This window comes from Ursus arctos, unplaced genomic scaffold, assembly GCF_023065955.2.
Source record: "Ursus arctos isolate Adak ecotype North America unplaced genomic scaffold, UrsArc2.0 scaffold_26, whole genome shotgun sequence".
Classification (NCBI taxonomy): domain Eukaryota; kingdom Metazoa; phylum Chordata; class Mammalia; order Carnivora; family Ursidae; genus Ursus; species Ursus arctos.
The window spans coordinates 34,867,428-34,893,342 of NW_026622941.1; the positions used below are offsets into that span (position 1 = coordinate 34,867,428).

The window sequence follows — 25,915 nt, forward strand, 5'->3', positions numbered from 1 at the left end:
AGTCCCACTCGGGCCCCTCGCCCCCACCTCGCTGCTGGAGGCGTCCCACAGTGACCTTACCTTGCCTGGGGTGGAAATGAATTTCCCAAGACCTGGTGATGAAGAGCGAGAGCTGGTAGAGCAGCCCCGTCAGCCACTTGGCCACCCGCATGGTTCCACCCGGGGGATCCCAACCGGGGAGGCCAACCCGAGCCGCCGGCCGCCCAGTCCGGCTTCCCCGCGCTCCGCAGCCTCTCCTCCTTCTCGCCCGCCGTGCTCTGCGCCGGCCGCCGCGGCGCCTCAGCAGCCTCCGGAGCAGCAATCCCGGCCCCGGGCCGGACCGTCTCGCCACACCGCCAGCCTCCGCTCCCTGAGCCGCTGCTTCATCGCACTGCAGCCCCACAGCTCCCGGCTTGCTCTCGGCAGCCTCGCTCCGCTTCCTGCGCTCGCACTGCCCTCAGACACCTTCTCCCTAAATCCAGACCAACGCGAGGAAGCAACTCAACCTAGCAGGAACGGTGCCAATATAGCCACCCCGGGCCGGGCGAACGCGGTGAGAGCCCGCCTCTAGGGGCCGGGCCCGGCCAATCAGCAGGAGGCGCGGCCCGGGCTCGCCCTCCCGCGTGCAGCCCGCCCCCAACTCCCAGCCGCACGAGGAGTGCGGTCCCCGCGGGCTCCAGCATTGGGAGAGCAACGTGGTGTGTCTAGTCCGAGGGCCAGCTGGACATCATCCCGGTACCTGTAAAACCCAAAACTGATCAAGCTGCGTGAGGTCGCGGTTCAGATAGGTGATAGGTGTGTGAGGTTTTCGCTCTTACAATGAAATGAAAAGCATCAGTTGGAAAGTTTCTGTTATTTCTGTTTCACGGTAATTTTAGACTTCTCAAGCAAGATAAAATAAGCTACAGCGGGAAGTTCCTGTAGGCAAGGGATGAATCCAATGAAGCTTAACGATCAAGTCTCATTGACGAGGGCCCCTCCGTGTTCTAGGAGTTGATGGGAGTTTAAGAGCCTTGTAGGTGCAGAGGGGAATGTGCGGTTGCAGTCAGCAAGCAATTCTGGGGGTGAATTTCTGGCAGTTGTCTAAAGAAATTCAAGATGAAAAGGATCTCAGTCTCCACAGTTCCAGTACTTGTGATTTTTTTCTCTTTTAATATTCATCTTTGTACTTAATTTTGTATAAAGGACCCCCAAATTATAGAAATGTCAAGCCCCACAAAACTTGTGCCTGCATGTCATTTTATGAGACTGTGCTGGTAGTTTCACAGTATTAATATGTCCTCTCTTTATGATATCCAAATGACCCCACGTATCCACAATTATCTTCATCATCCTCAACACTTACTGTAGCGCTGGATCCCATTGTGTCACCTGAGGTCTGTTAAATTCTATAAACCTCACTAGCAGCAGAAAGCAACTGTCATTTCAGAACTACTTTCTCATTTCTCAAATCCACCTGTTTGATTTGCAAGTTCCATATTGCTTCTCTCTGTCACCTGTATGGGGGGAAAAAAGAGGAGGAGGAAGGGGTCCAATTGTCTTGAAATCCAACCAAAGGGGAGAAAGAAGGTGAAAGAAAAAGTAAAGGAATATAAGGGTAAATCTTCACAAACACAAAGGAATAGACTCTCAATTTAGTTCCTGGCTGCCCTTCCTCCTCTGAACTCTCAAAAAAAAAAAAAAAAAAAAAAATTCTGTTCGCTTTGAATTGACCTCTCACGGCATGCCTCCTTACTTTTATATCGGACACTTGGTCCATCTGTTGTTTACCACGGATGTGAACAAATCTTATTTGAGAAAGGAGAGTTTAATTTTACTTTTACCAATGAAATTATCCAGCTCGGTGATGGTAATTCTTCCACAATCAGTCCCTTTCTTTTGTACCCCTTCCTCACAAATGTCATTTCATCTATCACAGAATTACAGACATCTAATTTTTTCCCCTAAGTTAACCATACTGTTACTCTAAACAAAACAAAACAGACTTTACCCACACCTGTCTATTTAGTGGTTACCTTCAGTACATTGTAATTTAGAGTCATTTTAATTACATTGCAACTCTAAATGTATCTTTACATCGGGAGCCATGCCTTCCCTCATACAAATAACAGAAAATAGAACTGCACCAATGTAATTGGCTATCTATTTAATGAAGGCGAAATAAATACTTCATTTCCATTACTGAATGTTTGTCACTCAAAGTAGTTTTCACAAAGGAATATTTGATTTTCAGCCTGGTCTAATTTTTTTGAAATTCTATTTTAAAAATAGGACTGTTTTACCTTTTATTAAAGAAATGAGAAGCTGTATGAGAAGCGTATTCTATGGTAATATAATCTTTACCATGTTCAGTCAAGAGCATTATTTCCCTCATTTTATAGAGGATAAATGTTACATTTTCATACAGTATCTAAGTAACTGAGCTGGGTTTCCACAAATCCTTTCTGGCTTCAGTGCCTTTTCATTATATTAGGCTTAACTGTTATGATATTCATAGTAACTCTCTTCCTTTCTCCTTCTCTGCCAATGAAAATGCCATGAGTAAGCTAATCTATGCCATATCAATCAAGCAATTTCCTCACATTGATAATTATAGCTACCACTTACAGAATTTCTTTGACATATAGGTACCATACAAGGGACTTTAGAAAGATTGCCTCATTTAATTTACACATTGCCCCCACAGAACTCAGAAATTAAATAATTTACCCAGATCACCATATCAAGTTAGACTCAAATCTCTTTGGTTTCAAATTCCATACTTTTTGTAAGAAAATTATACTCTTCATACCATCTCAAATCTCATGTAGTGCAGTTGTAACCAGCAACAACTCAGAAAATGAAAGCCATAGTCATATTAAATGTAATTTTGTTTGATTTGTAATTGTGACAATTATCATTATAAGTATAAGCTACGCTGTGAGGTTGGCACAGTGTAGAGAAAATATTTTCAATCTTACAAAGCAGGAATATGCTCACTATACGCAAGCTAGATCTTGTTTTTATAACTGAATTCGACCACAACCAGCTGTGTAAAGTTCAACAATTTACCTAAACTCTATAAGCCAATTGTAAAATGGAGGTAATAATAGTAATCTCATGCAATTGTTAAGGTGATTAAGAGATAATACAGGTAACACACTTGGCATAATATTGGACAAAATGTGCTCAACACATGTTCATGCTGATTATGATTTTTATTACATTATGAGACTGATGTTCATACCAAAAGGAACAGCTATTTGAATAGAGACTGCTTTTCTAATATTAGTAGGTTGAAAGGAGGGTAATCAATCTTCACTATGACCTGAGACTGGGGAGTTTCCTGAGATGCAAAACTTTCAGTGCTAAAACTTGGGAAGTCCTGGGCAAATTGGGATGAATTGGTCACACAAGTTTAGGGTTTTTCAACTGAGGCAGTATTGAGTTTTGGGGCTAGGTAAGTCTTTGTTATGGGGGGAGGGAAGCTGCCCTATTCAATGTAGAATGTTTAGCAACATCCCTGGCCTCTACTCACTCAATACTGGTAGTCCCCCATCCCAGTTGTGACAACCCCAATATTTCCAGACATTGTCAAACATCCCCTGGGAGCAAAATTGGCCCCATTTGAGAACCACTGACCTAATAGGGGGATAGAATTAGAAAATGATAAATGCACAGAAGTGGGTTTGGCAGGAAATCCCACAGATGCTGCTCCAGTCTTAATTACAAATGGCCAACTGCTAAGTAAAAACATTATATATTGTAGCAGGTATGGGAAGTTATCCATCATTATAATTAAAACAATATAAGCTATGGCCATTGTGTCAATTTTTAAAGCATTGTTATTTCCAGGTATGCAGAGAAGAATCAAGCTCCTCTGCCCAAGCAATTATTACACTCTGTTCTAATTTTTTTATTTACTTGTCTGCGTTCAACACCAGATTGTAAGTGTCATGTGAGGAGAGACTACAGACAGGCTGTTTGAGGCAGGATCCCCAGCACTAAATGTATCCTCTTGGAATAGAAAAAAAGTAATTATTCATTGTATAAATAAGTACTAATATTAAAATTTATATAACCTAAAAGAATAGGCAAATTACTTTGCCAATCTTACCATCTGCTTTTAATTAGGATATTTATACCATTTAAATTTAATATAATAATTAACATATTTATATTCAAGTCTGTCATCTTGCTATTTGTTTTCTAATTGTCCTATTCTTTTTTTTTCCTGCCTTCTTTTGGATTAACTAAATGTGTTCTATCATCCCACTTAATCTGCATTAGCTATAATCCTTTCATTATTTAGGTTGTTACTCTAGGATTTATAACATACATAGTTAACCTATCTCTGACTATCTTCTAGTATGCAAATTCAATTCCATCCTTCCCAACTTTGGTGCTGTTGTTGTCATCACACATTCAACATTTGCATATGTTACAAATCCCACTTTGCATTGATGTTATTTTTATTTAAACAGCTATGTCCATCTGGTATCATTTTTGTTCTGCCTCAAAGGCTTTCTTTAACATTTCTTGTGGTACAGGTTCTATGAGGAGGAGTTCATTCTTTCTTTCTTTCCTTTTTTTTTTTTTTAACCATGCTTCTTTCCTTTTTAATTTTTTTATTTTTCTAATTTAAAATCAATTAATTAACATATAGTGCACTATGAGTTTCAGAGGTAGAGGTCAGTGATTCATCAGTCTTCTATAATAACCAAGTGCCCTCCTTAATGTCCTTCACCGATTTACCCCATCCTCCCACCTCCCTAGTTCAAGTTTATTTTATTTTATTTTATTTTTAAGATTTTATGTATTTATTTGACAGAGAGAGAGGCAGTGAGAGAGGGAACACAAGCAGGGGGAGTGGGAGAGAGAAGCAGGCTTCCTGCTGAGCAGCGAGCCCATTGCCAGGCTGCATCCCAGAACACTGGGATCATGACCTGAGCTGAAGGCAGACGCCTAAGGACTGAGCCATCCAGGCGCTCCTCAAGTTTACTTTTGAAACCTATTTTTTTCCAGGTATAGAATTCTGGGTTGAAAGGGTTATTTTCCTTTTATATCTTGAAAGCTGTTGACCTACTGTCTTTTGCATTTTTTATAACAAGAAATCAGTCCTCATCTTCCGTACAGAAGATATCTTTTTGTGGTGGCTGCTTTTAAGATTTTCTCTCCATCACTAGTTTTGTTCAACTTATTTACGGTATACCTTAATGTGATTTTTTTTTATGTTTCTTAGGCTTGAGTCCATTGAGTTTTGGGAGACTATGAGTTTATTATTCTCATCAAATTTGTAAAATTTGGGGTCATTATTTTTTCCTTTTTTTCAGATTTTATTTAAATATGTTAGTTAACATACAGTACATTATTTTTTGTAAAAAAAAATGTATGTTTTTTATTTTTCAAATATAAGTTTTTGTTCCCTCTCTTCTCCATTCAAGGCTCCAGTTATGCATACATGAGATGGCACACAGTTGTCCCACAACTCTCTGAAGCTCAGTTATTGCTTTAAATTCTCCTCTTCCTTTCTGTGTCTCAAATGGATAATTTTTATTTCTGTCTTCAAATTCACTATTCTTTTCTTCTGCAATGTCTAATTTGTAATTAGTTGTATTCACTGTATCTTTTATGTCACAACTATCGTTATCTCTAAAACTTTAGTTTGGGCCTTTTTTTATCTTGCATGCCTCTACTTAACTTTTTGAACATACGGAATGCAGTTATAATCATTCTTTTGATGTCTATCCTAAAATATGGGTCAGTTCCTGGTCAGTTTTGATTAATTGATTTTTCCCTCTCTGTATTGGTCATACTTTTCCTCTTCTTTAAAGCCTGATAATTTTAGATTGGATGAATTTTACCTTTGTGGGTGCTGGATAGATTTGTGTTCCTACAAATCTTCTTGGGTTTGTGCTGAGATGCAGTTAGGTTTCTTGGAAATAGATCTTTCCTGATCTTTCTTTTAAAATTTATTAAGAAGGAACAAAGCAATGGTCAGTCTAAGCATAATTATTCCCCACTACCAAAGTAAGACCATTCTATGTACCTTCCCCAGTGCTCATAATTAGAGAGATTTTCCAGTCTGGTTAGTGGGAATGGGCACTACTTCCATCCCTGTAAGAGCCAAGGGCAGTGTTACTTTGAAATTCTGTTGGGTGATTCTTTCCCTATTCTTGTGGAATTTTTTCACATGTATGTGCACTAATTTTAAGAACTATTTCATATTGTTTGAGTATAGTGAGAAAATTAACTTAAAAGGTGAATATTGCTGCACACATCAGGATGGTTCACCATCTCCTCCTGGAAATTTCTTTTAAAAAAAGAGAATGATAGCTCCCAGGTCATATAAAAATTACCATGAACAAGTAAGGTAGAAGCCATGTGAAAGAAGTAAAGAAAATATCCAGAAAGGAGCAAGAGAGCTCAGCAGAGACACATATCAAGTAACACAGGGAAAGAAAAAAAAACTAGCTTTCCAAAGGTGAGTGGTCACCCTGTTTTGTAAAAGCTACAGTCCTTGTGTGGAACATAGAAGATTATGTACATGAGCAGATCCACGTTTGGCCAGAGAAGCAGAGGAAGTAGGCTATGCAAATAATAGCAAAGAGGAGCCAGAGCAATAGGAAGCAGCCTATCTCTGCGACAGCAGAGAAAGAGAGCAGCTAGAAGGCTACTCTGTACATCTCAGTCCAACAAAGAGCTGGTCCAGGAAAACAAAGGTCATTCAAGGATAAGGTGGGTTGGTTTTTTGTTGTGTTTTTTTTTTTCTGAAAAGGATTACACACAAAAAATGCAGTATACTATAAGAAAGAAATTGGGAAAGAGCATCAAAACTTATCTACAGGTGAAGAAAACATACCAGAAAAATCTTGCTATGGAGCGTATAAAAAGTGTGACCAAACATTTTGTTATGGATTATTTAAAAAATGAAGAGATTACTTTTGAAGTCAGACCTAAATCAGAAGTATAGGAACTCATGGAAGATATAGAAAGACAACAGGAAGAAATAAAATAGATTTAGTGGAATTCAAAAAAGAAGTAGAGGGGGAAAAGCATCTTAACAAAATCGAAAGCACCATGAGAGAGAATAGAAAGTGTGTGGGGGGGGAGGGAATATAGAAAAAATGGGAATGACATTGAAATGGAAACAAAGAGAGGAAAGAGAGAAAGAAGGAAGAATGGAGGAAGGACAGAAGGAAGCAAGGAAGGAAAAATGAAGGAAGGATGAAAAGGAGGGAGGGGGGATTTGGGAAGAAAAAAGTAGAAATGATATGCATTACGGATCCATATATACATATTTGGAGTAGCCTCTGAAGAAAAAAGAATCAAACAAATAAACAGAACATATTTTAAAGTTATAATTCAAGAGTGTCTTTGTTGAAATAAAAGACCTGAATCTGTATATTGGAAAGACAATGGGTACAAAGAATTGACCAAGAATGGTCAACATCAAGACATTTCCTAGTAAAGCTATTGGGCTTTAGAAAGAAGCTTTTGTTTTGGTTTGGTTTTTGTTTTTTTCCCAGCGAGGCAAAATAAATGTTATTTATGGGCATAAAATAAGTAGGTTATATTCATATTTCTCCACTGCAGCATTCAACATCAGAAGATAAAGGAAGGAAATTCTTGATAGATATACTCAAGGAAAGAAAATGTGAGACAAGAAGTGTATCCAGCCAAGCTCTCCTTTAAGTACATACTATAGACAAACAGTTTTGAATATGCAAGAACTCAGAATATTTTTCTGGTGACCAAAATGCAGCCAACCAAAGAATGGGTGAATTATGGCAAAATGTTGGAAAATGAGCTTTCAATAATTTTAACTTAGAACTCAGACTGATATAAATATTGAATAACAGAATGGAATGCAAATATTTAGAGTAAAATGAAAAAGAAAGATAAAAATAAATGGTTATAAATATATAACTATATATCGTAGCAACTGTCTCATGTAGCACAAACAGTATTATAAGAAGACAGGAAAAAAGTTTAGTATTAAGAGTTTTTAATTCACATCTATCAATTCACAACAGAGTAAAAGGGCAAGAACATAAGTGAGAATATAGAAGACGTATATAATATAGTTAATAAAATAGTTCTGTCTTGAAAAGATACCTTTTGTATAAGCGTGTCACATTCATAAATTCCAAAAAATAAAAGTAGTTCAGACAACATTCTCTGATCACAGTTTAATAAACCTAAAACATAGCAAAAGCAGAAAAATCAAAGTTTGTTATAGAGGAAGTTTTAAAAGTCTTGGGTCAAGTAGAAAATGCAAACATATATTGAAAAAATGGTTTAGGAAATGAGCAATAATAAAAATCTATATATTTGAACATATGGGATAGAGATACAACAAATTTTAGATCACTTTAAAAAAGGAATGAAAAATTAATTCAGCAAATAATCCAAATATTGGTAAAAAGTTAAAAGAAAGCAGAATAAAGGAATTAATGAAGATACTGGCAGAAATGAAAGAGTTAGAAAACAACCTATAGGCCTTTAAGTTATACTAAAAATAAGGTGCTTAACTGACTTTGGTGGGAAAATTTGTCACAGGAGAAGGAAGATTCAAAGTCCACCTGAGAAGTTAGTCTGTAATGTGTGAAGCTAAAAATTAAAAAGGTATTCACACTATCCTAGGGACAAACTTTTGTGATTTGTTTTTTTTTTTTGTCATGGGTGATAAGAGTGAATGTCCAATAAAAAGAACTAGACCTCTTATTCTCAGTTTACATAACTGAGAGGAATAAAAATATGAATAGTAAGTTTTATAACAGTACCATAAAGGAATGAAATTAATAAATAATAACAAAAGCTGTGTGTGAAAACATGCACCACAGTAACAGGGATGGTATTCTTGGATGGTCGATCACAGCTAATATCTATTCTCCACGTTTCTCTACAATGAGCACATATGCCTTAAGTAATAATAATTAAAAAGTGATTTCCTACCTTTCAACATACCTAAAAATCAATTCCAGATGGATTGCAAATCTAAATGTGAAAGATAAAGCAATTGAGCTTTTAAAGAAAACTTATTTATGACCCTGGAGTAGGTAAAACTTTCTTTAGAAGAATACACGTCAACCAAAAACGATAAACTGGATTGCAGTAAGATTAGGAACTTCTGTTCATCAAAAGATATTATTATTATTTATTATTTATTAGAAGAATAAAAAATGTGGACGAAATTATTTGCAAGTCATATATACGACAAAGTACTAGTTTCTAAATATATATAGGTAAGAATCATCTTGGAATTATGGTAAAAGAACTTTTCAAGACACAATTAAGGGAGTGGAAAGTGTAAGGAAAATTATTTGTAATACATTTATCTGAAAAAAATTTGTATACAGAACACATTAGAAAAACCTCCACCAAATCAGAAAAAGACAGATGACCAAACAGAAAAATAGTCAAAAGACTTAAAAATATATTTGATAAAGGAAAATATCAATATAGCCAACATAGGAAAATGTGCTCGACATGATTAGTCAAGAAGGAAATGCAAATAAAAAACACAATGAGATGCTACCACACACTGTACTGACAAAATGAATAAATTTAAAGATAGGGGGAAAAATGAAAAGAAAATATCAAACGGTGACAAGGACTTGGTGTAACTGGAGCTCCCAGACACTGCTGGTGGGGGTACAAAGTGCTACAATCACTTTGGAAACTGCTGAATATATAAATACTGTATAACCCCTGAGCATATCCCCACAAGAAATGCATCCATAAGTTTGGAGAAAGAGATGTACAAGAATGTTCACAGAAGCACTATTTCTTTAATAGTCAAAAACTAGAAACTACCCAAAAGCCAATTAATAATACAATAGATCAATGAATTGTGTTGTATGTACATGATGGAATTCTAAAGAGAATGAGAATATACAATCTTACAACGGCACACAACAACACCACTGAATCTCATAAAAATATTTATAGAAAGACTCAGATCCCCTACCGCACCCCAAAAGAGAGTACATACTGCATGATTCAATCTCTATGCAACATACAGAAGCAGGCAAACTATTCAATGCCATTAGAAGTCAAGACACTGCCTAACCCTTGGGGTCAAGAGTATTGAGACTGGAATAAAGATGAATGCACTTCTAAGATATTGGTAAAATTCTGTTTTGTGATCTGGGTTCTAGTTGTGTAGGTAGAGTTGGCTTGTGAAAGCTCATATATCTGCACTCTGATGATGTATATTCTCATATCATAATGCTATGTATCATTTTTCTGTGTATATGTATACGTATAATACTATATTAAACATTTTTAATTAAAACATTTTACTATAGCAAAAACTTATACAGAAAAACTTTTTTTTTAATGATTTTATGTATTTATTTGTCAGAGAGAGAGAGAACACAAGCTGGGGGAGAGGCAGGCAGAAGGAGAAGCAGACTCAACCCCCCCCCCCCCCCAAGCAAGGAGCCTGATGTGGGACTTGATCCCAGGATCCTGAGATCATGACCTGAGCTGAAGGCAGACACTTAACCGACTGAGCCACCCAGGCATCCCCCTATGTAGAAAAACTTTAAAAGAATTTCGGGTAATTAAATATTAAAATAATCTTTTAAAGTAAATATTTGATTCCCCCCAGACCCACATTAATCCAATAACCAGAGCCTATAACTAGAATCTCATAAGCCAAAAATATCAGGAAAATTCTGACAACAATAAATATCTTCCATGGCTATTTTCTGACACTTAACCACATATTGAATTTTTCTTTTAAAAATAAAAAGGAAAGGGGAGCCTGGGTGGCTCAGTCGGATAACTGACTGACTCTTGATTTCAGCTCGGGTCATGATCTCAGGGTGGCAAGGTCAAGCCCCACATTGGGCTCATGCTTGTGGGCGGATGTCTGCTTGAGATTCTCTCCCTCTCTCTGCCACTCCCCCGCCGCCCCCGGCACTCAGCACTCTCTCTCTCAAATAAATAAACAAATCTTTAAAAAATGATAAAAATGAAAATAAAAAAGGAAAGAAAGAGGTATATATTTTCCTCCAAAGAACATATTTGTATTTAATTAAAATACATTGCTAACTACATGATATCTAGCTCATAAGTTAGAAAAGGAAGGAAGGAAGGAAGGAAGGAAGGAAGGAAGGAAGGAAGGAAGGAAGGAAGGAAGGGAGGAAGGAAGGGAGGAAGGAAGGAAGGAAGGAAGGGAAGAAGGAAGGAAGGAAGGAAGGAAGGAAGGGAAGAAGGAAGGAAAAGGAAAGGAAATTTAATAAATTTTTCTTGACTTTAAGGGATTCATTAATAATTCATTGGTTTTCTTTTAAACTATTTACTCAGGAGAATGTAGAATTCTGATGAATTTAATCATCATTTTACATCTTATTTGTAACTTCTTGACCTTTTATATTGTACTGAATGTTAAGGTCCATAACCTCTCGGTTGTTACAAATATTATAGGATTTCTTGATAGAGGTATTTTTCTCACACAGTAGATTCTCACTGAATATATCAATTGACTTTCTATTCAGATGTTAATATTTCATGAAAATGAAATATAATTGGAAGAGTCCACTGCTTTAAAAGGAAATAAGGTTTTCTAAACACTGACACAATTTTTATCTGCTTAAAAGAGCCTTATATTGGAATAAACTGATGTGTCTTGATTCTGAAAATAGGTCTTTTGGCCAAATACTCTTGAAAACAAGTTCTTGCTGGTTTATGGTCTAAAATCCATATTAACAAGATGTTTCCTTCCAGACAAAGTATTTAATAAGGAACATATTTTGTATTTCATTTTGTTAATGAGTTGAAATTCTAGAAATCTATTAAGAATAAAAAAGGTCAAAAGAATTATTACCACTATTTTTTTAAAATTCTACGCTAAGGCAAAGATATACTATATTTAGGAAAAACAAAAATAACTTTCTTTTAAGAAGGTGTTAAAATGAAAATAGACACTGTGGCATTTAACCACTAGAATTTTTTGCCAGGAAAAAACAAATGGTAGATCAGAAAACACAGGAGCCAGTCTTGAAGCTGACCCCGATGACATGATTGACTGCCAAATAAAATGGAGTACCACCAATATGAGGTGAAAATAAGGCAAGGAGCCTGTAGCATCCAATGAAGGAAAGGATGGCATCACTCCAAGGGCTAAAGAAGAAAGGAGTGCTCTCTCCAAGGTCCGGCTTGAATTACAAAACTCTGGAAGCAATGGGAGGAGCTAATAATACAGCAGTGTTCTAGCTGGGGAGGTGCCTGGAAACCCATCAGACTAACATGATGATGACTGAGTGGTTTAAATATAAGACTAGTCGTGTTTGCAAGAGCCAAGTAAATGTCTGCACTCAGGAGAATATGACACCAAGCAAAAATTCATCCAGGCTTTTTCATTTCAATATGTATTACCACATTTTTCAAAAAATATAATCATTTATTTTCTAAAACTACAGACTGGTTAGAGTGATGCTCAAGGACATTGTCACATCAAAGAACAACTATGTCAAATCTCTTAGTCTTGAGGTCTCAGTGTGTTTTCTTACCTATGAACTGCAAAGACTATATTGGATAACTTCTGTAACCATTTACAAGCCTACCATTTTATTTGTCTGTAATTTTATAATTTGAGATAAAATATGAAATACCCAAGATACACCAGAGGATGGAAGAAATGGCAGGGCTGAAGAAGGCCAATATGAATACTGGCTCTTCATTATAGTGGGAAGGTAGCAAAATGGATGTGGCACTTTGGGGTATAATACAGGAACTTGAAGAAATTCTTTATTCCTTAATGAAACAAGATAGGATGGGAGTCACAAGCTGAAATAAATATTCTGGCATCTAAAGGAGGTCAGTGAAGCTCTGATGAATTACATGCAGTCAACCAAGTTCCATAAACAGGGTCGAGAGAAAAGCATGCATTGCAGTTTATTTTGAGATGTCCTACAGAAACAAAATTCATGCACACTGACCTCTTCAGTTCTATCCTTTTACATAAATATAGAAAGAATTCCTTAAGTATTAAGGTGATAAAAACTGAAATGTACTCTTAACAGAAACACAATGTCTTCATGACTTCATATGTGCACACAAGCAAACTGAGACCAACAATATACTTCATGTCAAGGTGTGTACTTTTTACAGAACACTAAAGTAAGCAAAACACCTTCTGAAATAAGTATAAGTCTATACAGTTTTCCAATTGTTTGCTTTTTCCTAATTTTATTTACAAGTGCAGGAAAAGTGGTTTGAAAAGTGTACATTTCAGAGCCCAATTATGAGCCAGGTAAGTAAGTCACTTTACCTTTTATTACCACATATTTTTTAACCCATTGCCCAATTTGCATACTTACTTCCAATTGAGTAGTGAATGTATTCAAAACTTAAAATACCTCAAGCCCTCCACTGACGATTTTAAAATTTTTTTCTAATGACTGTAAGAGAAATTCTATAAGAAAATTTCAATCTGTTTTCAGGAAAAGCGATGGTCCCTGTCACATAGCATAGTAAAAACAAAACGTAGTTTTGTTGAATTAATATCAAATACTTTTTTGAAACTATGAGCATAATCTATTATCTATATATCTATCTATCACATAATCTGCTTGACCAAAATTATTCAATGTATATGATTAAAAGATAAAATGATTTTCAGCCTGGCATAGTTAATTAAGCAAACTGTCAGGAATTAAGGAATGCCTAACACAAACTTTCTTCACTCACATGGTTTTAGAGAAATATACATAAGAGGTATCCTAAGTTTCTCTTCCCTATGAGATGATGCTGAGAATACACAAAGGTTGTGGTATCCCAATTAGAAACATTGCTGAAATGCAAATAATATTTTATCATCTCTTATCATCATTCTTTCTCCATTCTTCTAGAAGGAAACAAAAATTCTAATAAGCACACAAAGCTGTGCCACATGGACTTGGAACTTTGAAAATACCTGGATACTCATTTCCTTGAATAAATATAAAATAAGAAATGGTAGGTTAATTATTTTTTCTTTTTAGAAAACAATTTTTTCTTTTTAGAAAATAATTAGAAATTATTTTTTCTTTTTAGAGGGAGAGGAAGAGAGAATCTTAAGCAGGCTCCATGCCTAGTGCCAAGCCTGATGCAGGGCTCAGTCTCACAACCCTGAAATCATGACCTGAGCTGAAATCAAGAGTTGGACACAACCGACCGAGCCACCCAGGTGCCTCTAATAATCTATTTTTGACAATGGTTTTCCAGGATCTGTATCAGAATTTATAGCATTGAAATATTTACTAATAATTATTAGCTCTTTGTCTCATTTAGTGTAAGCTACAATGAAGGTAGGAGGAACAGGGTGGGGAGCCTGAGCTATGTGTGAAATCACCATGGAAACCACGTCTATGGTCAATCAGTGAGAACTGGCATGATTCTGCAATTACTATTACAAAGCCCCACATGTGAACTTATTTAAATCCTCTATCTCTCATTGTGTATCTATTTTGACTTAATACAATACTGAGACTTTCCAGAGTCATCCCTAAGTTCCATGGAACCACAGATCTCCACCAGCCACTTTTCTTAAAACTTGGTCCCCGAATCATCTCTTGATCCATATTGGGGATATTTATTCTCTCTTTCTCTCCCTCTCTCTCTCTCCTCTGCCTGTTCCCATGCCACTTTTTCAAATATAGGAACAAGAATAGAGATATGTCCACTTCTGGGGGATTAGTTTATTACAATTGGGATTGGAAATAAGCTTTAGGGTGGTTCATTTTAAGACAGTGTCTTAAAGAATCAGGACAGAATGTTGAAATATGAGCCAAAGTATTTCCAGAAGAATAGGGGTAGTCAACTAAGAAGGGGGGGCTGTCAAATAAAATGAGGTGTGAAAAATATCTATTGACTTTCACAAAAAGGAAATCATTGATGACCTTGCTGGAGTCATTGGTATGAAACTGGAGTAGATGAAAGTGGAACAGAGGCTGAGGAGATGTAGACAGTGAGCTCAGATGTGCTTTCAAGTCACTTCATTATGAAGAGAGAATAGTCTCTGAGAGATATGTGGTTGAAGAAGAGCTTGTGTTTTCTAAACTTTTTTAAAGTTAAGAGTGTCATGAGCCTATTTAAATCCCGGTGGGATGAAGCCAGGTAGAGAGCAGGCAGTTAGGACTGAGAGGAGAAAAGGGAGCAAGGATGGGATTCTGGGAAGTGGTAGATGGTTTGGTCTTGGGAAGGAAGAAATAACCAGCTGGTAATAGCATGGGTTACAATTCAATAAATACATCAATGTGGAGGCAGCAAATTGAGGGAATTCCACTCTTAGACTCCTATTTTCCCTGTGATGTACATAACTAAGTTACCTTCTAAAAAAGGAAAGGCAGGACAGGGGGTAAAAGGTTTTGGGTAAGTCGAGAAGGTTTGGAAGGTCTTTTCGTCCTTCTAAGGCCACAGCAGGAGATAGGGAGGGAAATGGTAAAGGGAAAATGGTAAAGGAAATGGTAATGGCCCGAAAGTATAGAGAAGGTTGGAGAAGGTTGGAGAAGTTTGAAGTGGTACTAGACTGCTATTTAGGCCATTTTCTTCAACAGAAACCCACCACCCATAGAAAAGATATTGAGAAAAATAAAATGGTACTTCTAAGGATTTCCGAGATTGTGCCACTTAATGGAAATTACATGGCTTTTGCCAGGCTTTAAGATCAATTTAAATACACGAATGCTGAAACTTCCAAGGGGACCCAAGATTTCTCATAATTCTAGGTAATATCACTGTAAGCCTCCTGAAGGCAGTAACCATGTGTTTTTACATTCTGGCCCAAGGACCTAACAGGGCCAAGCATGTAGCTAACTTAATACATTTTGATAAATATGTATTGAAGTCAACGCTAAACACATGGATTTTTTCATCCACTGTAAAAATAAAGCATGGCCCACCTGTCTTCAGGACCAAAAGATATCAGTATAAAATGTAAGCATAAAGTAAAAGGACGGTAGACTACTTACTGGCAAATTGCATGTGGAAAGACATACATGTCCTTTCGATTTGTTACTTTCTCACAGGAGTATGTATTTAAAAGAGACCCAAGTACACCTGTGAAAAGGAGACCATTGTAGTTAATTAAAGTATCAGGTAAGCAGTAAAAGGAATTAGTAGCCAAATAACAGAGGGCTGAACCCGGGAAATGCAGTGAGCACAAGTACAAATTTCACAGTCTTCATTGATGGTCCATGGACTTCATCATAAAACAAAAAATGAAAGTAGTTATTTATCATTAACAATAACATTCTGGGATGCTTATTATGTGCCATGCTCTGGGATCAGCACTTAGATAAATTTTCTAATCCTCACAACAACCCTAGGAGACAGGTACTACTCGCATCTCTGCACATCAGGGAAGGATTCTTGGAGAGGTGGAATAACTCGCGGGTGATTACAGATGGTGTAAGTGGCAGAGCTGATATAGATCCAGCTCTGTCACCAGAATCCACACTCTTTTCCACGCTGTCTGCCCACTCAGTGCAACACCTTCATTTGTCAAATGTGGCAATGGAGGCCCAGGGAATAAAGTGAGTATTCATATACTTTAATTGTCAAACCATAAATTGAACTCAGATGTCTTCATCCCCAGCCCAACAATCTCATATCTATTCCTGAAAACCATAAGCCCTGATACATTAATTTCTAGTATTTGAAACTTAACTCCAATCCACTGACTTAATGAATGAAATTTACCCTTAGTTAAGCGACTGGATCCATTTTCCACTTTCATGTTTCTGACCAAACTGAAACAAATCTATTTTAATTCATTGATTACATAGAAGATATATTTTTAACTGAGATATTTGAGAAAAACATTGTCTTAATACCTCTCACTCTTCCCGCCTCGCTGTAGTGTGAGAGGAGCAAGAAGCAAAGGCCACTACAAGAAGCCTTTGGAAGAATACTCAAAATAGAAAAAAAAATGATAGTAGCTAAATATTACTATGATAAAGCATTAACCTAAGCCCTTCAAATTTATTAATTCATGTAACACTCATAGAATTTGTACCACAGAAAATGGGTACAACTAGCATCTGCATTTTACAGTTGGGAAGCGTGAAGTACAGAGAGCTCCTGTCATACAGTTAGGAAGTAGCAGACTCAGTATTTGGATCCTGGCTCTCTAGCTCCACAGCCCACACTCCTACTGACAATATTTTCATTTATAGCCACATTTACAAATATAAACGAATGTTAAATAGGGCTTCTCCAGGTTTTTTACTTTGAATTTCAGCTGAGGCCCCAGATCAGAGGTCAACGGATAAAAAGTGCCGTGTCTACGATCTAAAGGATACATCATCACAGGACTCACTGATAGGTTTTCAAACTGTTCCAGAAACCGTCATCTCAAATAGTCTATGGAAGATAAGACTAGATTTATTTGACAGGCATTCCTTCTAGGGCAATTTGTAGGATGATTCCCTAGTGACAGAGGGCAAAGAGAGATCTTTAGATAGACTGGTGGGGTGGCATATTCCTAGGGAAAGTCAACTGGCATCTCATTCCCCAACTAGATGCTTCCTTAGCTGCATAAATTCCTTGGCTCATCCTAGGCTAATACAGGAGTGAAGTATGAGAGTCCCTCAGGGAATCTAATGAATTCCTGGAGATTGGAATACAGAATCTATGAATCTGACTCTGGCCTGGAGCAGTCTGGAGGTGGTGCGTGGCTGCAGTTGCCTTTGTCAGTTAAGTGAGTAGAGAGAAGAGGGCAGTTGTGGAAGTGGCCAGCTTGCAAGTCCAGAATTTTGCAGAACCTGAATGCACAAGTTCTGGTGGACCAGGCAAATGTCATTGGAGCAAGCCACATTTCAGCCTAAGAGAGGTGTCTACCTAACCCCTGCCTAAGAAAGTTGTCTGATGGAGGAAGAAGACCCAGCAGAAAAAAGACTGTTTGGGGGAACGCCTGGGTGGCTCAGCCAGTTCAATGTCTGAGTCTTGATTTTGGCTCAGGTCATGATGTCAGGGTCATGAGATCGAGCCCTTGTCAGGCCCAGCAGTGGGCATGGAGCCTGCTTAAGATTCCCTCTCTTCCTCAATGTTCATAGCAGCATTGTCCACAATAGCTAAATTGTGGAAGGAGCCCAGATGCCCTTCAATAGATGACTGGATTAAGAAGATGTGGTCCATATATACAATGGAATATTACTCAGCCATCAGAAAGAATGATTACCCAACATTTGCAGCAACATGGACGGGACTGGAGGAGATTATGCTAAGTGAAATAAGTCAAGCAGAGAAAGACAATTATCATATGGGTTCGCTCATTTACGGAACATAAGAAATAGCAGGAAGATCGGTAGGAGAAAGAAGGGAAGAATGAAGGGGGGGTGAACAGAAGGGGGAATGAACCATGAGAGACTGTGGACTCTGGGAAATAAACTGAGGGCTTCAGAGGGGAGGAGGATGGGGGATTGGGATAGGCCAGTGATGGGTATTAAGGAGGGCACATATTGCATGGAGCACTGGGTGTTATATGCAAATAATGAATCATGGAACATTGCATCAAAAACTGGGGATGTACTGTATGGTGACTAACATAATAAAAAATTATAAATAAATAAATAAATAAATAAATAAATAAATAAATAAATAAAAGATTCTCTCTCTTCCTCTCCCTCTGCCCCCCCCCCCAAAAAAAGAAAAAGACGGTTTGGGGTCCACCTGCAGCTCAGAAGTGAGGTGAGAGGCCAAAGAATGAAGTGTGTGGGATCAGTGCGTGCACAGGCACAGGGGAAGTAAAATCAACAAGGCAGCTGTGTCTGTGATGTTATGAAGTGTCAGCCTGAGCAGTGGCTTTGGATGAATCACAGAATTAATAGGAGCTATAGAAACAACCTCTCGTGGCTGCAGGAGAACACTCTGAAAATCAAAAGAAGCATATGTAAGTCACTTCACCAGGGAAAGAGGTTTGGATTTTAGTTTTGGCTACTATCACTCCTATATCGCAGCCCAGGAGAAACTGCATGTCAAGGGTTAGAGACACTTGCTAAATGCCTGTTGAATAAATAGTAAACACACTGTCATCTGTAGAGTGTCTCATTACCAGTTCTTGCAAAACAGCATGTCTGGCAATTCTCATATCTTCCTAATTATTTTTTTCAATTTTTTTCAGATAATAGACACCTATATCTTCCTCAGCTAAACATGCCTCTTTGCCCTTCTAGTAAATGCAACCTCTTCTTTTGTGAAACTGGTCCTCCCCTGCTTAAACTTTTGGACATCAGCGAGGCTGCCAGTCACAGGCACATGAACCAGGCTCACCATTCAAAGGTTCCCATTGTTTTAGCAACAGGGATTGTGTAAAGGATTGGCACCAGACTCAAACCTGGGTAATCGGCATGATTCCACAGAAGTGTTACATACAGAAGCAGAAGAGAGAAAGCCCGTCTTTCCTTGGAGTCAGGAAGCTATCATGTTTACAAGCTTAGAGCTGCTGCTACCAGCCATGTTCACTGTCACATGGAGAAAGCCAGTCTGAAGGAGAGAATGAAAGCCAGCAAAGACAAGCTCAGGGTTATGTGTGCATGTGTGTGCACGTGCATACGTGTGTGTGTGTGTGTGTGAGAGAGAGAGAGAGAGAGAAGCAGAGGAAAAAAAACAAGTTTTATAAGGAAGGTAGTAATTACATTTTTCAGTTTAAATTTTCTTTATTAACATTTTCTTGTTGCTTAAACAAAAATTATTTTCATAAACCAAAAGAAAACACAAACATACATAATGGAATACATACTGATACTGGGAAGACACATGTGAATGTTTACCATCATTTAGCTGAACCAGCCTCACAGGCTTGCCTGTTTTAGACTGTTTATTTCAACTCTGTCACCATGTGTGGCACTAACGAAGACTCTACTTCATGGTCCATGTGCTAGGAGCTGCATTGTTTTCTGTAACACTCCGGAGTCTGCCATAAATATTTAAAGCATGTCAAGCTTGTTATCTACAAAGGAGATTCTGGGCAAGAAGTGAGCTCTAAGGCTCCCCTGGAACATTAGAATGCGGTAAGACAGTCATTATAAAATCATAAAGCTTTGTAGAATTCAGGCTGACTTCTCCTTATTTTAGAAGTTGTTTTTGATTTTTCTCACATATCTTTCTCTGTATATCCTGTTTCTGACTAGATGGTCTTGTTTAGTATTTCTAAAGGAGAAATTCTTAAAATCAAAGTACTTAAGGCAGAGGGGGAAAAAAAAAACCGTGGTTGAAATCTAAGCAAAGTATAAAATGCTAAAGAAAGGCGAATCAAAATTGTCATTGAAACACCAACAGATCTGAAAGTTGAATTATTCAAGGCGGCAAATTTTCTGGATTCCAGCTCTATGCTGCAAGAATTGGAAACAGATAACAGAGGCATTGTTATGTATTTTTCACTTCCAGCATTCTGCTGCCACCACAAAGCTCCCCAGTCTCTGTCCCCGTTGCCAGTCGGCAAGAACCTTGCGTGGAAAGTAACAAGCAGACTGCCTCGTTTTATTTTTCAGCGATAGACACCCCTTTAGAATTCTACAAAGAAGTTACTCTGTCTAAAGTTGTACCTAATCCATCTGTGTAATAATGTACCAGGTAAGACTTGCTTTTATCATTTTTTTCTACAGTCAGGCACAACTGCAAATATGAAGACTGGACACAATAAGGCAGTTTTGGAAAATGTATAAAATTCCCATCATCTGTCTCCAACTTACAGTCTTTAAATTGACACTGCCCACAATTATGCTAAGATCACATAAATCACGGACTCTCTCCAACTTTAACTTCATTACAGAGTTTGATACCTCCTAACTCCATACATTTTTTAAATAACTGAGACATCAACAAAAAATTGAATTAAAGCCTCTTTTCAGAGACACTCTTCCTTTGTTTTCTTGTTTTTGTTTTTAATTTTCTACCCCTCCCTTGAACAGTACTTATGCATAGGATTTGTTTCTTACGTGAAGGCAGTCCTAGTCTCCGTGTGATGTGAAGAGTTCTGAGGAGGGGCCCTGCCCACGTGCTTACTTTTATTCTCCTCAGACTAGTTGGTATGAAATCCCACATCTCTAGAAAGCCACAGTCATGCTGCAGGGAAATTCCTGAAAGAGAGAGGAGGAGGAGAAAAGCTGGAGTGGGCCAGTCACTGCCTAGGAAAGGAAATGATCATGGCAACATCCAGTGAAGGAATAACTAAAAGGGTGTAGCGTCAAAGGAGAGGGGAGTTTTTTCTTCAGACTCAAGTGATAAAACATGAAAAAGCACTACTACAGAGCCTGACATACAAGCTCTTGTACACGTATTTCCTTCCTTCCTCTCCTCCTTGCCAGTTCTCCATGTAACAGAGAACAAGACTGATGTGGGATGCCCCTAAAACCCCAAAAAGATGCACAAATGTCCACGTTCCCAACAACAGATTGGAGTTCAGCTAACTTGGTAGGTACCACGCGTGCAGCAGACTTGTTCTAGACAATGCATGTCTAATAAAATAAGTTTGGAAGGACTAAAAGTTCCCACTATATCTCTCAGCTAAAATTACATACAGATGCTGGTCAGTGCCTGTATTAACTTGTAACTGTGAACAAATTATAAGGTTTTAAGATCACAGAAAGGTTTTTGAAGTTGAAAATAACCACCATTACAGACAAAATAACCTGTCACTTCTTTTAGAGTTCAGGAAAATAAAATGTTGGTAAGAAAATAAAACATTCTGGCTTCATGCCAGAACATAACATTACACTCTCTCCTAGACTTCTAAAGTGCTTATCTTAAGTGTCAGCAAATGGCTGTTTGTTTAAATCCATCTCCCTTAAAAATATTCAAGGTCTTTTCAACTGACAGTACAGAGTGTCTGTTATATATAAGATTATACGTTAATTTTGGTCTAAAAGAATAGCGTCCGAATTTTTATTTCATCTGAATCAAACTCACATTAATTGTAAAACTCACCCACAAATCAAGGAAAGAAAAATACTTGATGTGTTTAATGAAAAAGGTGACAACTATCTACATTTTGATTCTGCAATATGATTGCCTTTTTCCTGGTTTTCATTGTTTGAAACAAACAACGTGGCAAATTTATAATCTATGTATGATAAGTTAAAATTTCCGTCTACAGACAGTATATCTTGTAATAAAATTTTGAGAAATACATACGTTCAGAATTTTATTTCATAGTTTTGAAAGTAATCATTTAATCACAAAGAATAAGTACCTGATAGAAATTTAAAGGAGGTTGCTTCACCCACACTCTGATTAATCAGAAAATACGTGGTATTAGCTCTCAAAGGGGAAAAAAACTAGTTCTCTTGAGATTTCTCCTCTGCAGCTGTATTCTATAGAGCTCTAAAAATCATTGAAATGAATTGCCCCAAGGTTCAACCCCAATTTTTTCTTTGAAGGGCACACTGAGGGTAAATGTTTGAGCCTAATTATTATGCCACTTCAAATACACTCTTTCAGCTGGATCAGTGGGACACAGCCATCCACACACAGGTTCGGCATCGCAAATGTCTACCCTTCTGACCCTTCCTTAGTTCCTCTTCCTGCATGCCACACTCCTCTGGCTTTTATTTTCCTTCTCGCATCCTTCCGACTCTCAGAGAAAAAAACTAACGTGACAGAAACTGAACCAGCGTACCGAGTGCGTGGGCGTGTGGCTTGGCAAAGAGTATCGGACATACACAGAATCTAAGCTCTCTCTATTGTTTGCTTCAAATAATGACTATCAGGAAAATGATTCTTAATTGTCAGCATTGATATAAGGCCTCATAGGATATGCCAAAATGCCAGAAAAGTTCCGAGACGGGGAGCGCCTTCTGAAGCATAGCACTGATACATCCCGCAGTTAGCATGAGGATTATCGTTTAATTTTGTGTGAGCAGTTCTAATGCTTTTGGCTATTTGGGGATTGTATTAATTGGTCTAAAGGTCAGAAGATCTAGGCTCTACTCTATCCTTAGAACTCTGTGTGACCGGGGCGCCTGGGTGGCACAGCGGTTAAGCGTCTGCCTTCGGCTCAGGGCGTGATCCTGGCGTTGTGGGATCGAGCCCCGCATCAGGCTCCTCTGCTATGGGCCTGCTTCTTCCTCTCCCACTCCCCCTGCTTGTGTTCCCTCTCTCGCTGGCTGTCTCTATCTCTGTCAAATAAATAAATAAAATCTTTAAAAAAAAAAAAAAAAAAAAAAGAACTCTGTGTGACCTTGAGCCATTCATGTAAACGACCTGTTCCAAATCCCTTGTTCCCTCCTTTGTAAAATAAGGAAGCTGGGCCAAATCAGTTTCTAACCTATGGGTCAAAAACCCTTTCAGTGCCATGAAGTTGCTATAAAGGGTCAGATAAATCCAATGTATAACAGAATAAATACTACTATCACACAAACACATGTAATACTATTGTCTTCAAATGGGTGCAGGTACTATCGCTGTTAATAAAATATAAGTTCATCTAAAGGGCTTATTAAATTCAGAACAGCATTTTGTTACCTTACATTTTTATTAATCGTCCAAAAGTAAAATCACAACTGGTATTATGGGAGCAGGCCCCCTAAAATGGTGAAATCGGAGATTACTGCCACCTCTAAAATTCTAAAAATCCTTGGAAAACAAATTCCGTGCAAAATTCTAGAAGGGCTATAGAAATTTTAAAATAAAGCTAATGGGCATCTCTCTGTCCCGTGGCATGTTTTCTGCCTCACTAGCCAAGGGTGACCATTACTGTGTACAGGGGTATGGATTCTAACCACAATGCCTTCAGAATCCAACTTAAGCTAGGCACACCAAAGCCCTTGAAACATGTCTCTTTCTCTGTCTCAGAATTACCCATGGAGATAGTCTAGCCTGTAACAACCTCAATGTTCTTTGAATGCAAAACTTTGGCTATGAAATTCCATGTTAGAAAATAGTTTTGAGATGCCACATGAGAAATTTCTAGTAATTCTTTTAAAATAAAAAAGTAGTATTGGGGAAGTAAAATACTTCTACAAAGTTAGTCCCAAAAAGACAGGAAAAGCTATTTTCTGTATCTATTGTGATGCTTTAGACATGATAGATTTTTCTCTTCTCTTTTTCTTTCTTTCATTAGTCTTATATTAAAATATATGTGTCCCAAACTGCCAAGTAGGCTAAAGTCCTTATCAGGGATAGCAACCGATTAATTATTAAGATAATTGATAATTGTTTCTTTGGTTGATTCATCCACTGTCTTTATCTCTATTGTCTACATAGCCCCACAACCCCTCCAGTGGAATTTTCTCATACCTTCCAAATCTCAGAGCTCTGGATCCCTATCAGCAGTGTTCACAATGCTAATGCTTACCTTCTCTGTACATTCTGATTTCTTCCAGTTAGATTTCATGTTGTCCTAGTCAAACCATCCCTTTCCCATCCTTGCTTGATTCCAATCCACTCCCTACTCAAGTCCATTCTGCTCTGCCATCAGAATTGTTTCTCTAGAATAGATTTACTTACATTAACAACAGCACCCAAGTTTTTTAAAAATCTTCAATTACTAGCCTACAAAGCTTTACAAGCTGGATGTGAACCTGACTTTTTAGCCTCATCTCCAACCAGCTGATTCTTACTATTACTTGAATGCACCGTGATGTTTTTGTGGTGCTACTTATTGTGTCTAGAATATTCTGTTTCCAAAGCCTCCTCACCCCTGTATCCTCTCCTTTCAAGCTTTTATTTATTTTTCAGATCAAGATTAAACACCCCTCCTATATTTAGCTTTCTCTTACTCCTTTTTCCATAGTGGAATTGATTGAATCCTCTGTGAGACATACCAGATACTCAGAGTACAAACATTATAACAAGACAAGTTCTTACCCTCAGTGAGCAGACTAGTAAAGAAAACAATCTGTAAAGACAAAAATGCTACTTCTGTCAGTTTTAAGACAGAAATCTGTACCCAGCACAGTTGAGCACAAACAAGAGAGTGATCAGTTCTAACAGAGAGGAGGGAAAATGGGTCAAGCAAGGCATCATACAGGAGAAAATACTTGAGCTGAATCTTGAAAGAACATTAGATCCACAACCGGGGATAAACAATGATCAAGAGAGTAGGGAGGGTCTATTCACTCATTCACATTCGACCAACATTTATTGCGACCGTGATATGTCAGGCACTGCACTAGGTACTGAAAACATAAAAATAAAATACACCCTTATCTTATAAAAGACAAACAAGCAAATAGGCAATTATATGGCATAGGATATAGTAGACAGCCTCTAAAAAAGCCCTCTGTGATAAGGAGAATGACTCCAACTTCATTTTTGATATTTGACTCCTGACAGCTTTCATGCCCTAACCTCCTGCTTTCCCTTTTGCTCCATATCAGGGCAAGAATATAAGAAGCATTGGCTCTTTCGGTTAGTGCTCATAGAAAAGTTCAAACCATCCTAAATCCATTCCTGTGTGAACCCTCACTAAGGTCCTACTTTCCACCACAATAAAAACCAAAGCCACTGTCTTCTCTCTCCTCTCAAGACATTCCAGACTGGATTTTGTGCCTGCCCCGCTTTCTTCAGAAAGACACATTACATGAGCAATAAATATTTATAAACCATCTTGGCGCACGTGTGGTGTCATGTGTCTTAACATGTGAACCAATTATGAGTGGGGGGTTATTGCCCTCCACAGGGCAACCACAAAATACCCTCAAGGATCCCAGCCTCCTGGTGTTTATGTTCTTGTGTAATCCCCTCCATTTGAATGTGGGCTGAGCATAACAAATAAAATATACCAAAAGTGATGTATCCTATCACTTTTAAGTAATAGGAGTAAAGTAATCCTGTCCATTTAGATTGCAAAGACTCTGGTTTCTCCCTTGCTCATGCTGTATTGCTGTCTTCCTCACTCTGATGGAAACCAGCTACCATGTTGTGAGGTACTCTATTAAGTCCACATATCAAGCAACTGAGGGAGGCCTATGGTCAAAAGTCAAGGAAGAATGGAGGCCCTCAGGATATCAGCCTATATGAA

The 25,915-nt window shown here is 37.9% G+C and overlaps 1 protein-coding gene across 2 annotated transcripts in view; it reads right to left on the reverse strand.

The window, feature by feature from the left end:
* The window catches only part of ADAMTS20 (ADAM metallopeptidase with thrombospondin type 1 motif 20), a 283,082-nt gene that overhangs the window by 168,519 nt on the left and 88,648 nt on the right, over positions 1–25,915 (reverse strand). Inside the window, exon 3 of one of the 2 annotated variants that reach the window (XM_057318850.1) lies at positions 61–451. In XM_057318850.1, coding sequence (XP_057174833.1) covers positions 61–151 — 91 coding nt within the window. In that variant the 5' untranslated portion in view covers positions 152–451. Of the gene's footprint in view, positions 1–60; positions 518–25,915 lie in introns of those variants that run through there. The other variant, XM_026502074.4, reaches the window with a different exon arrangement.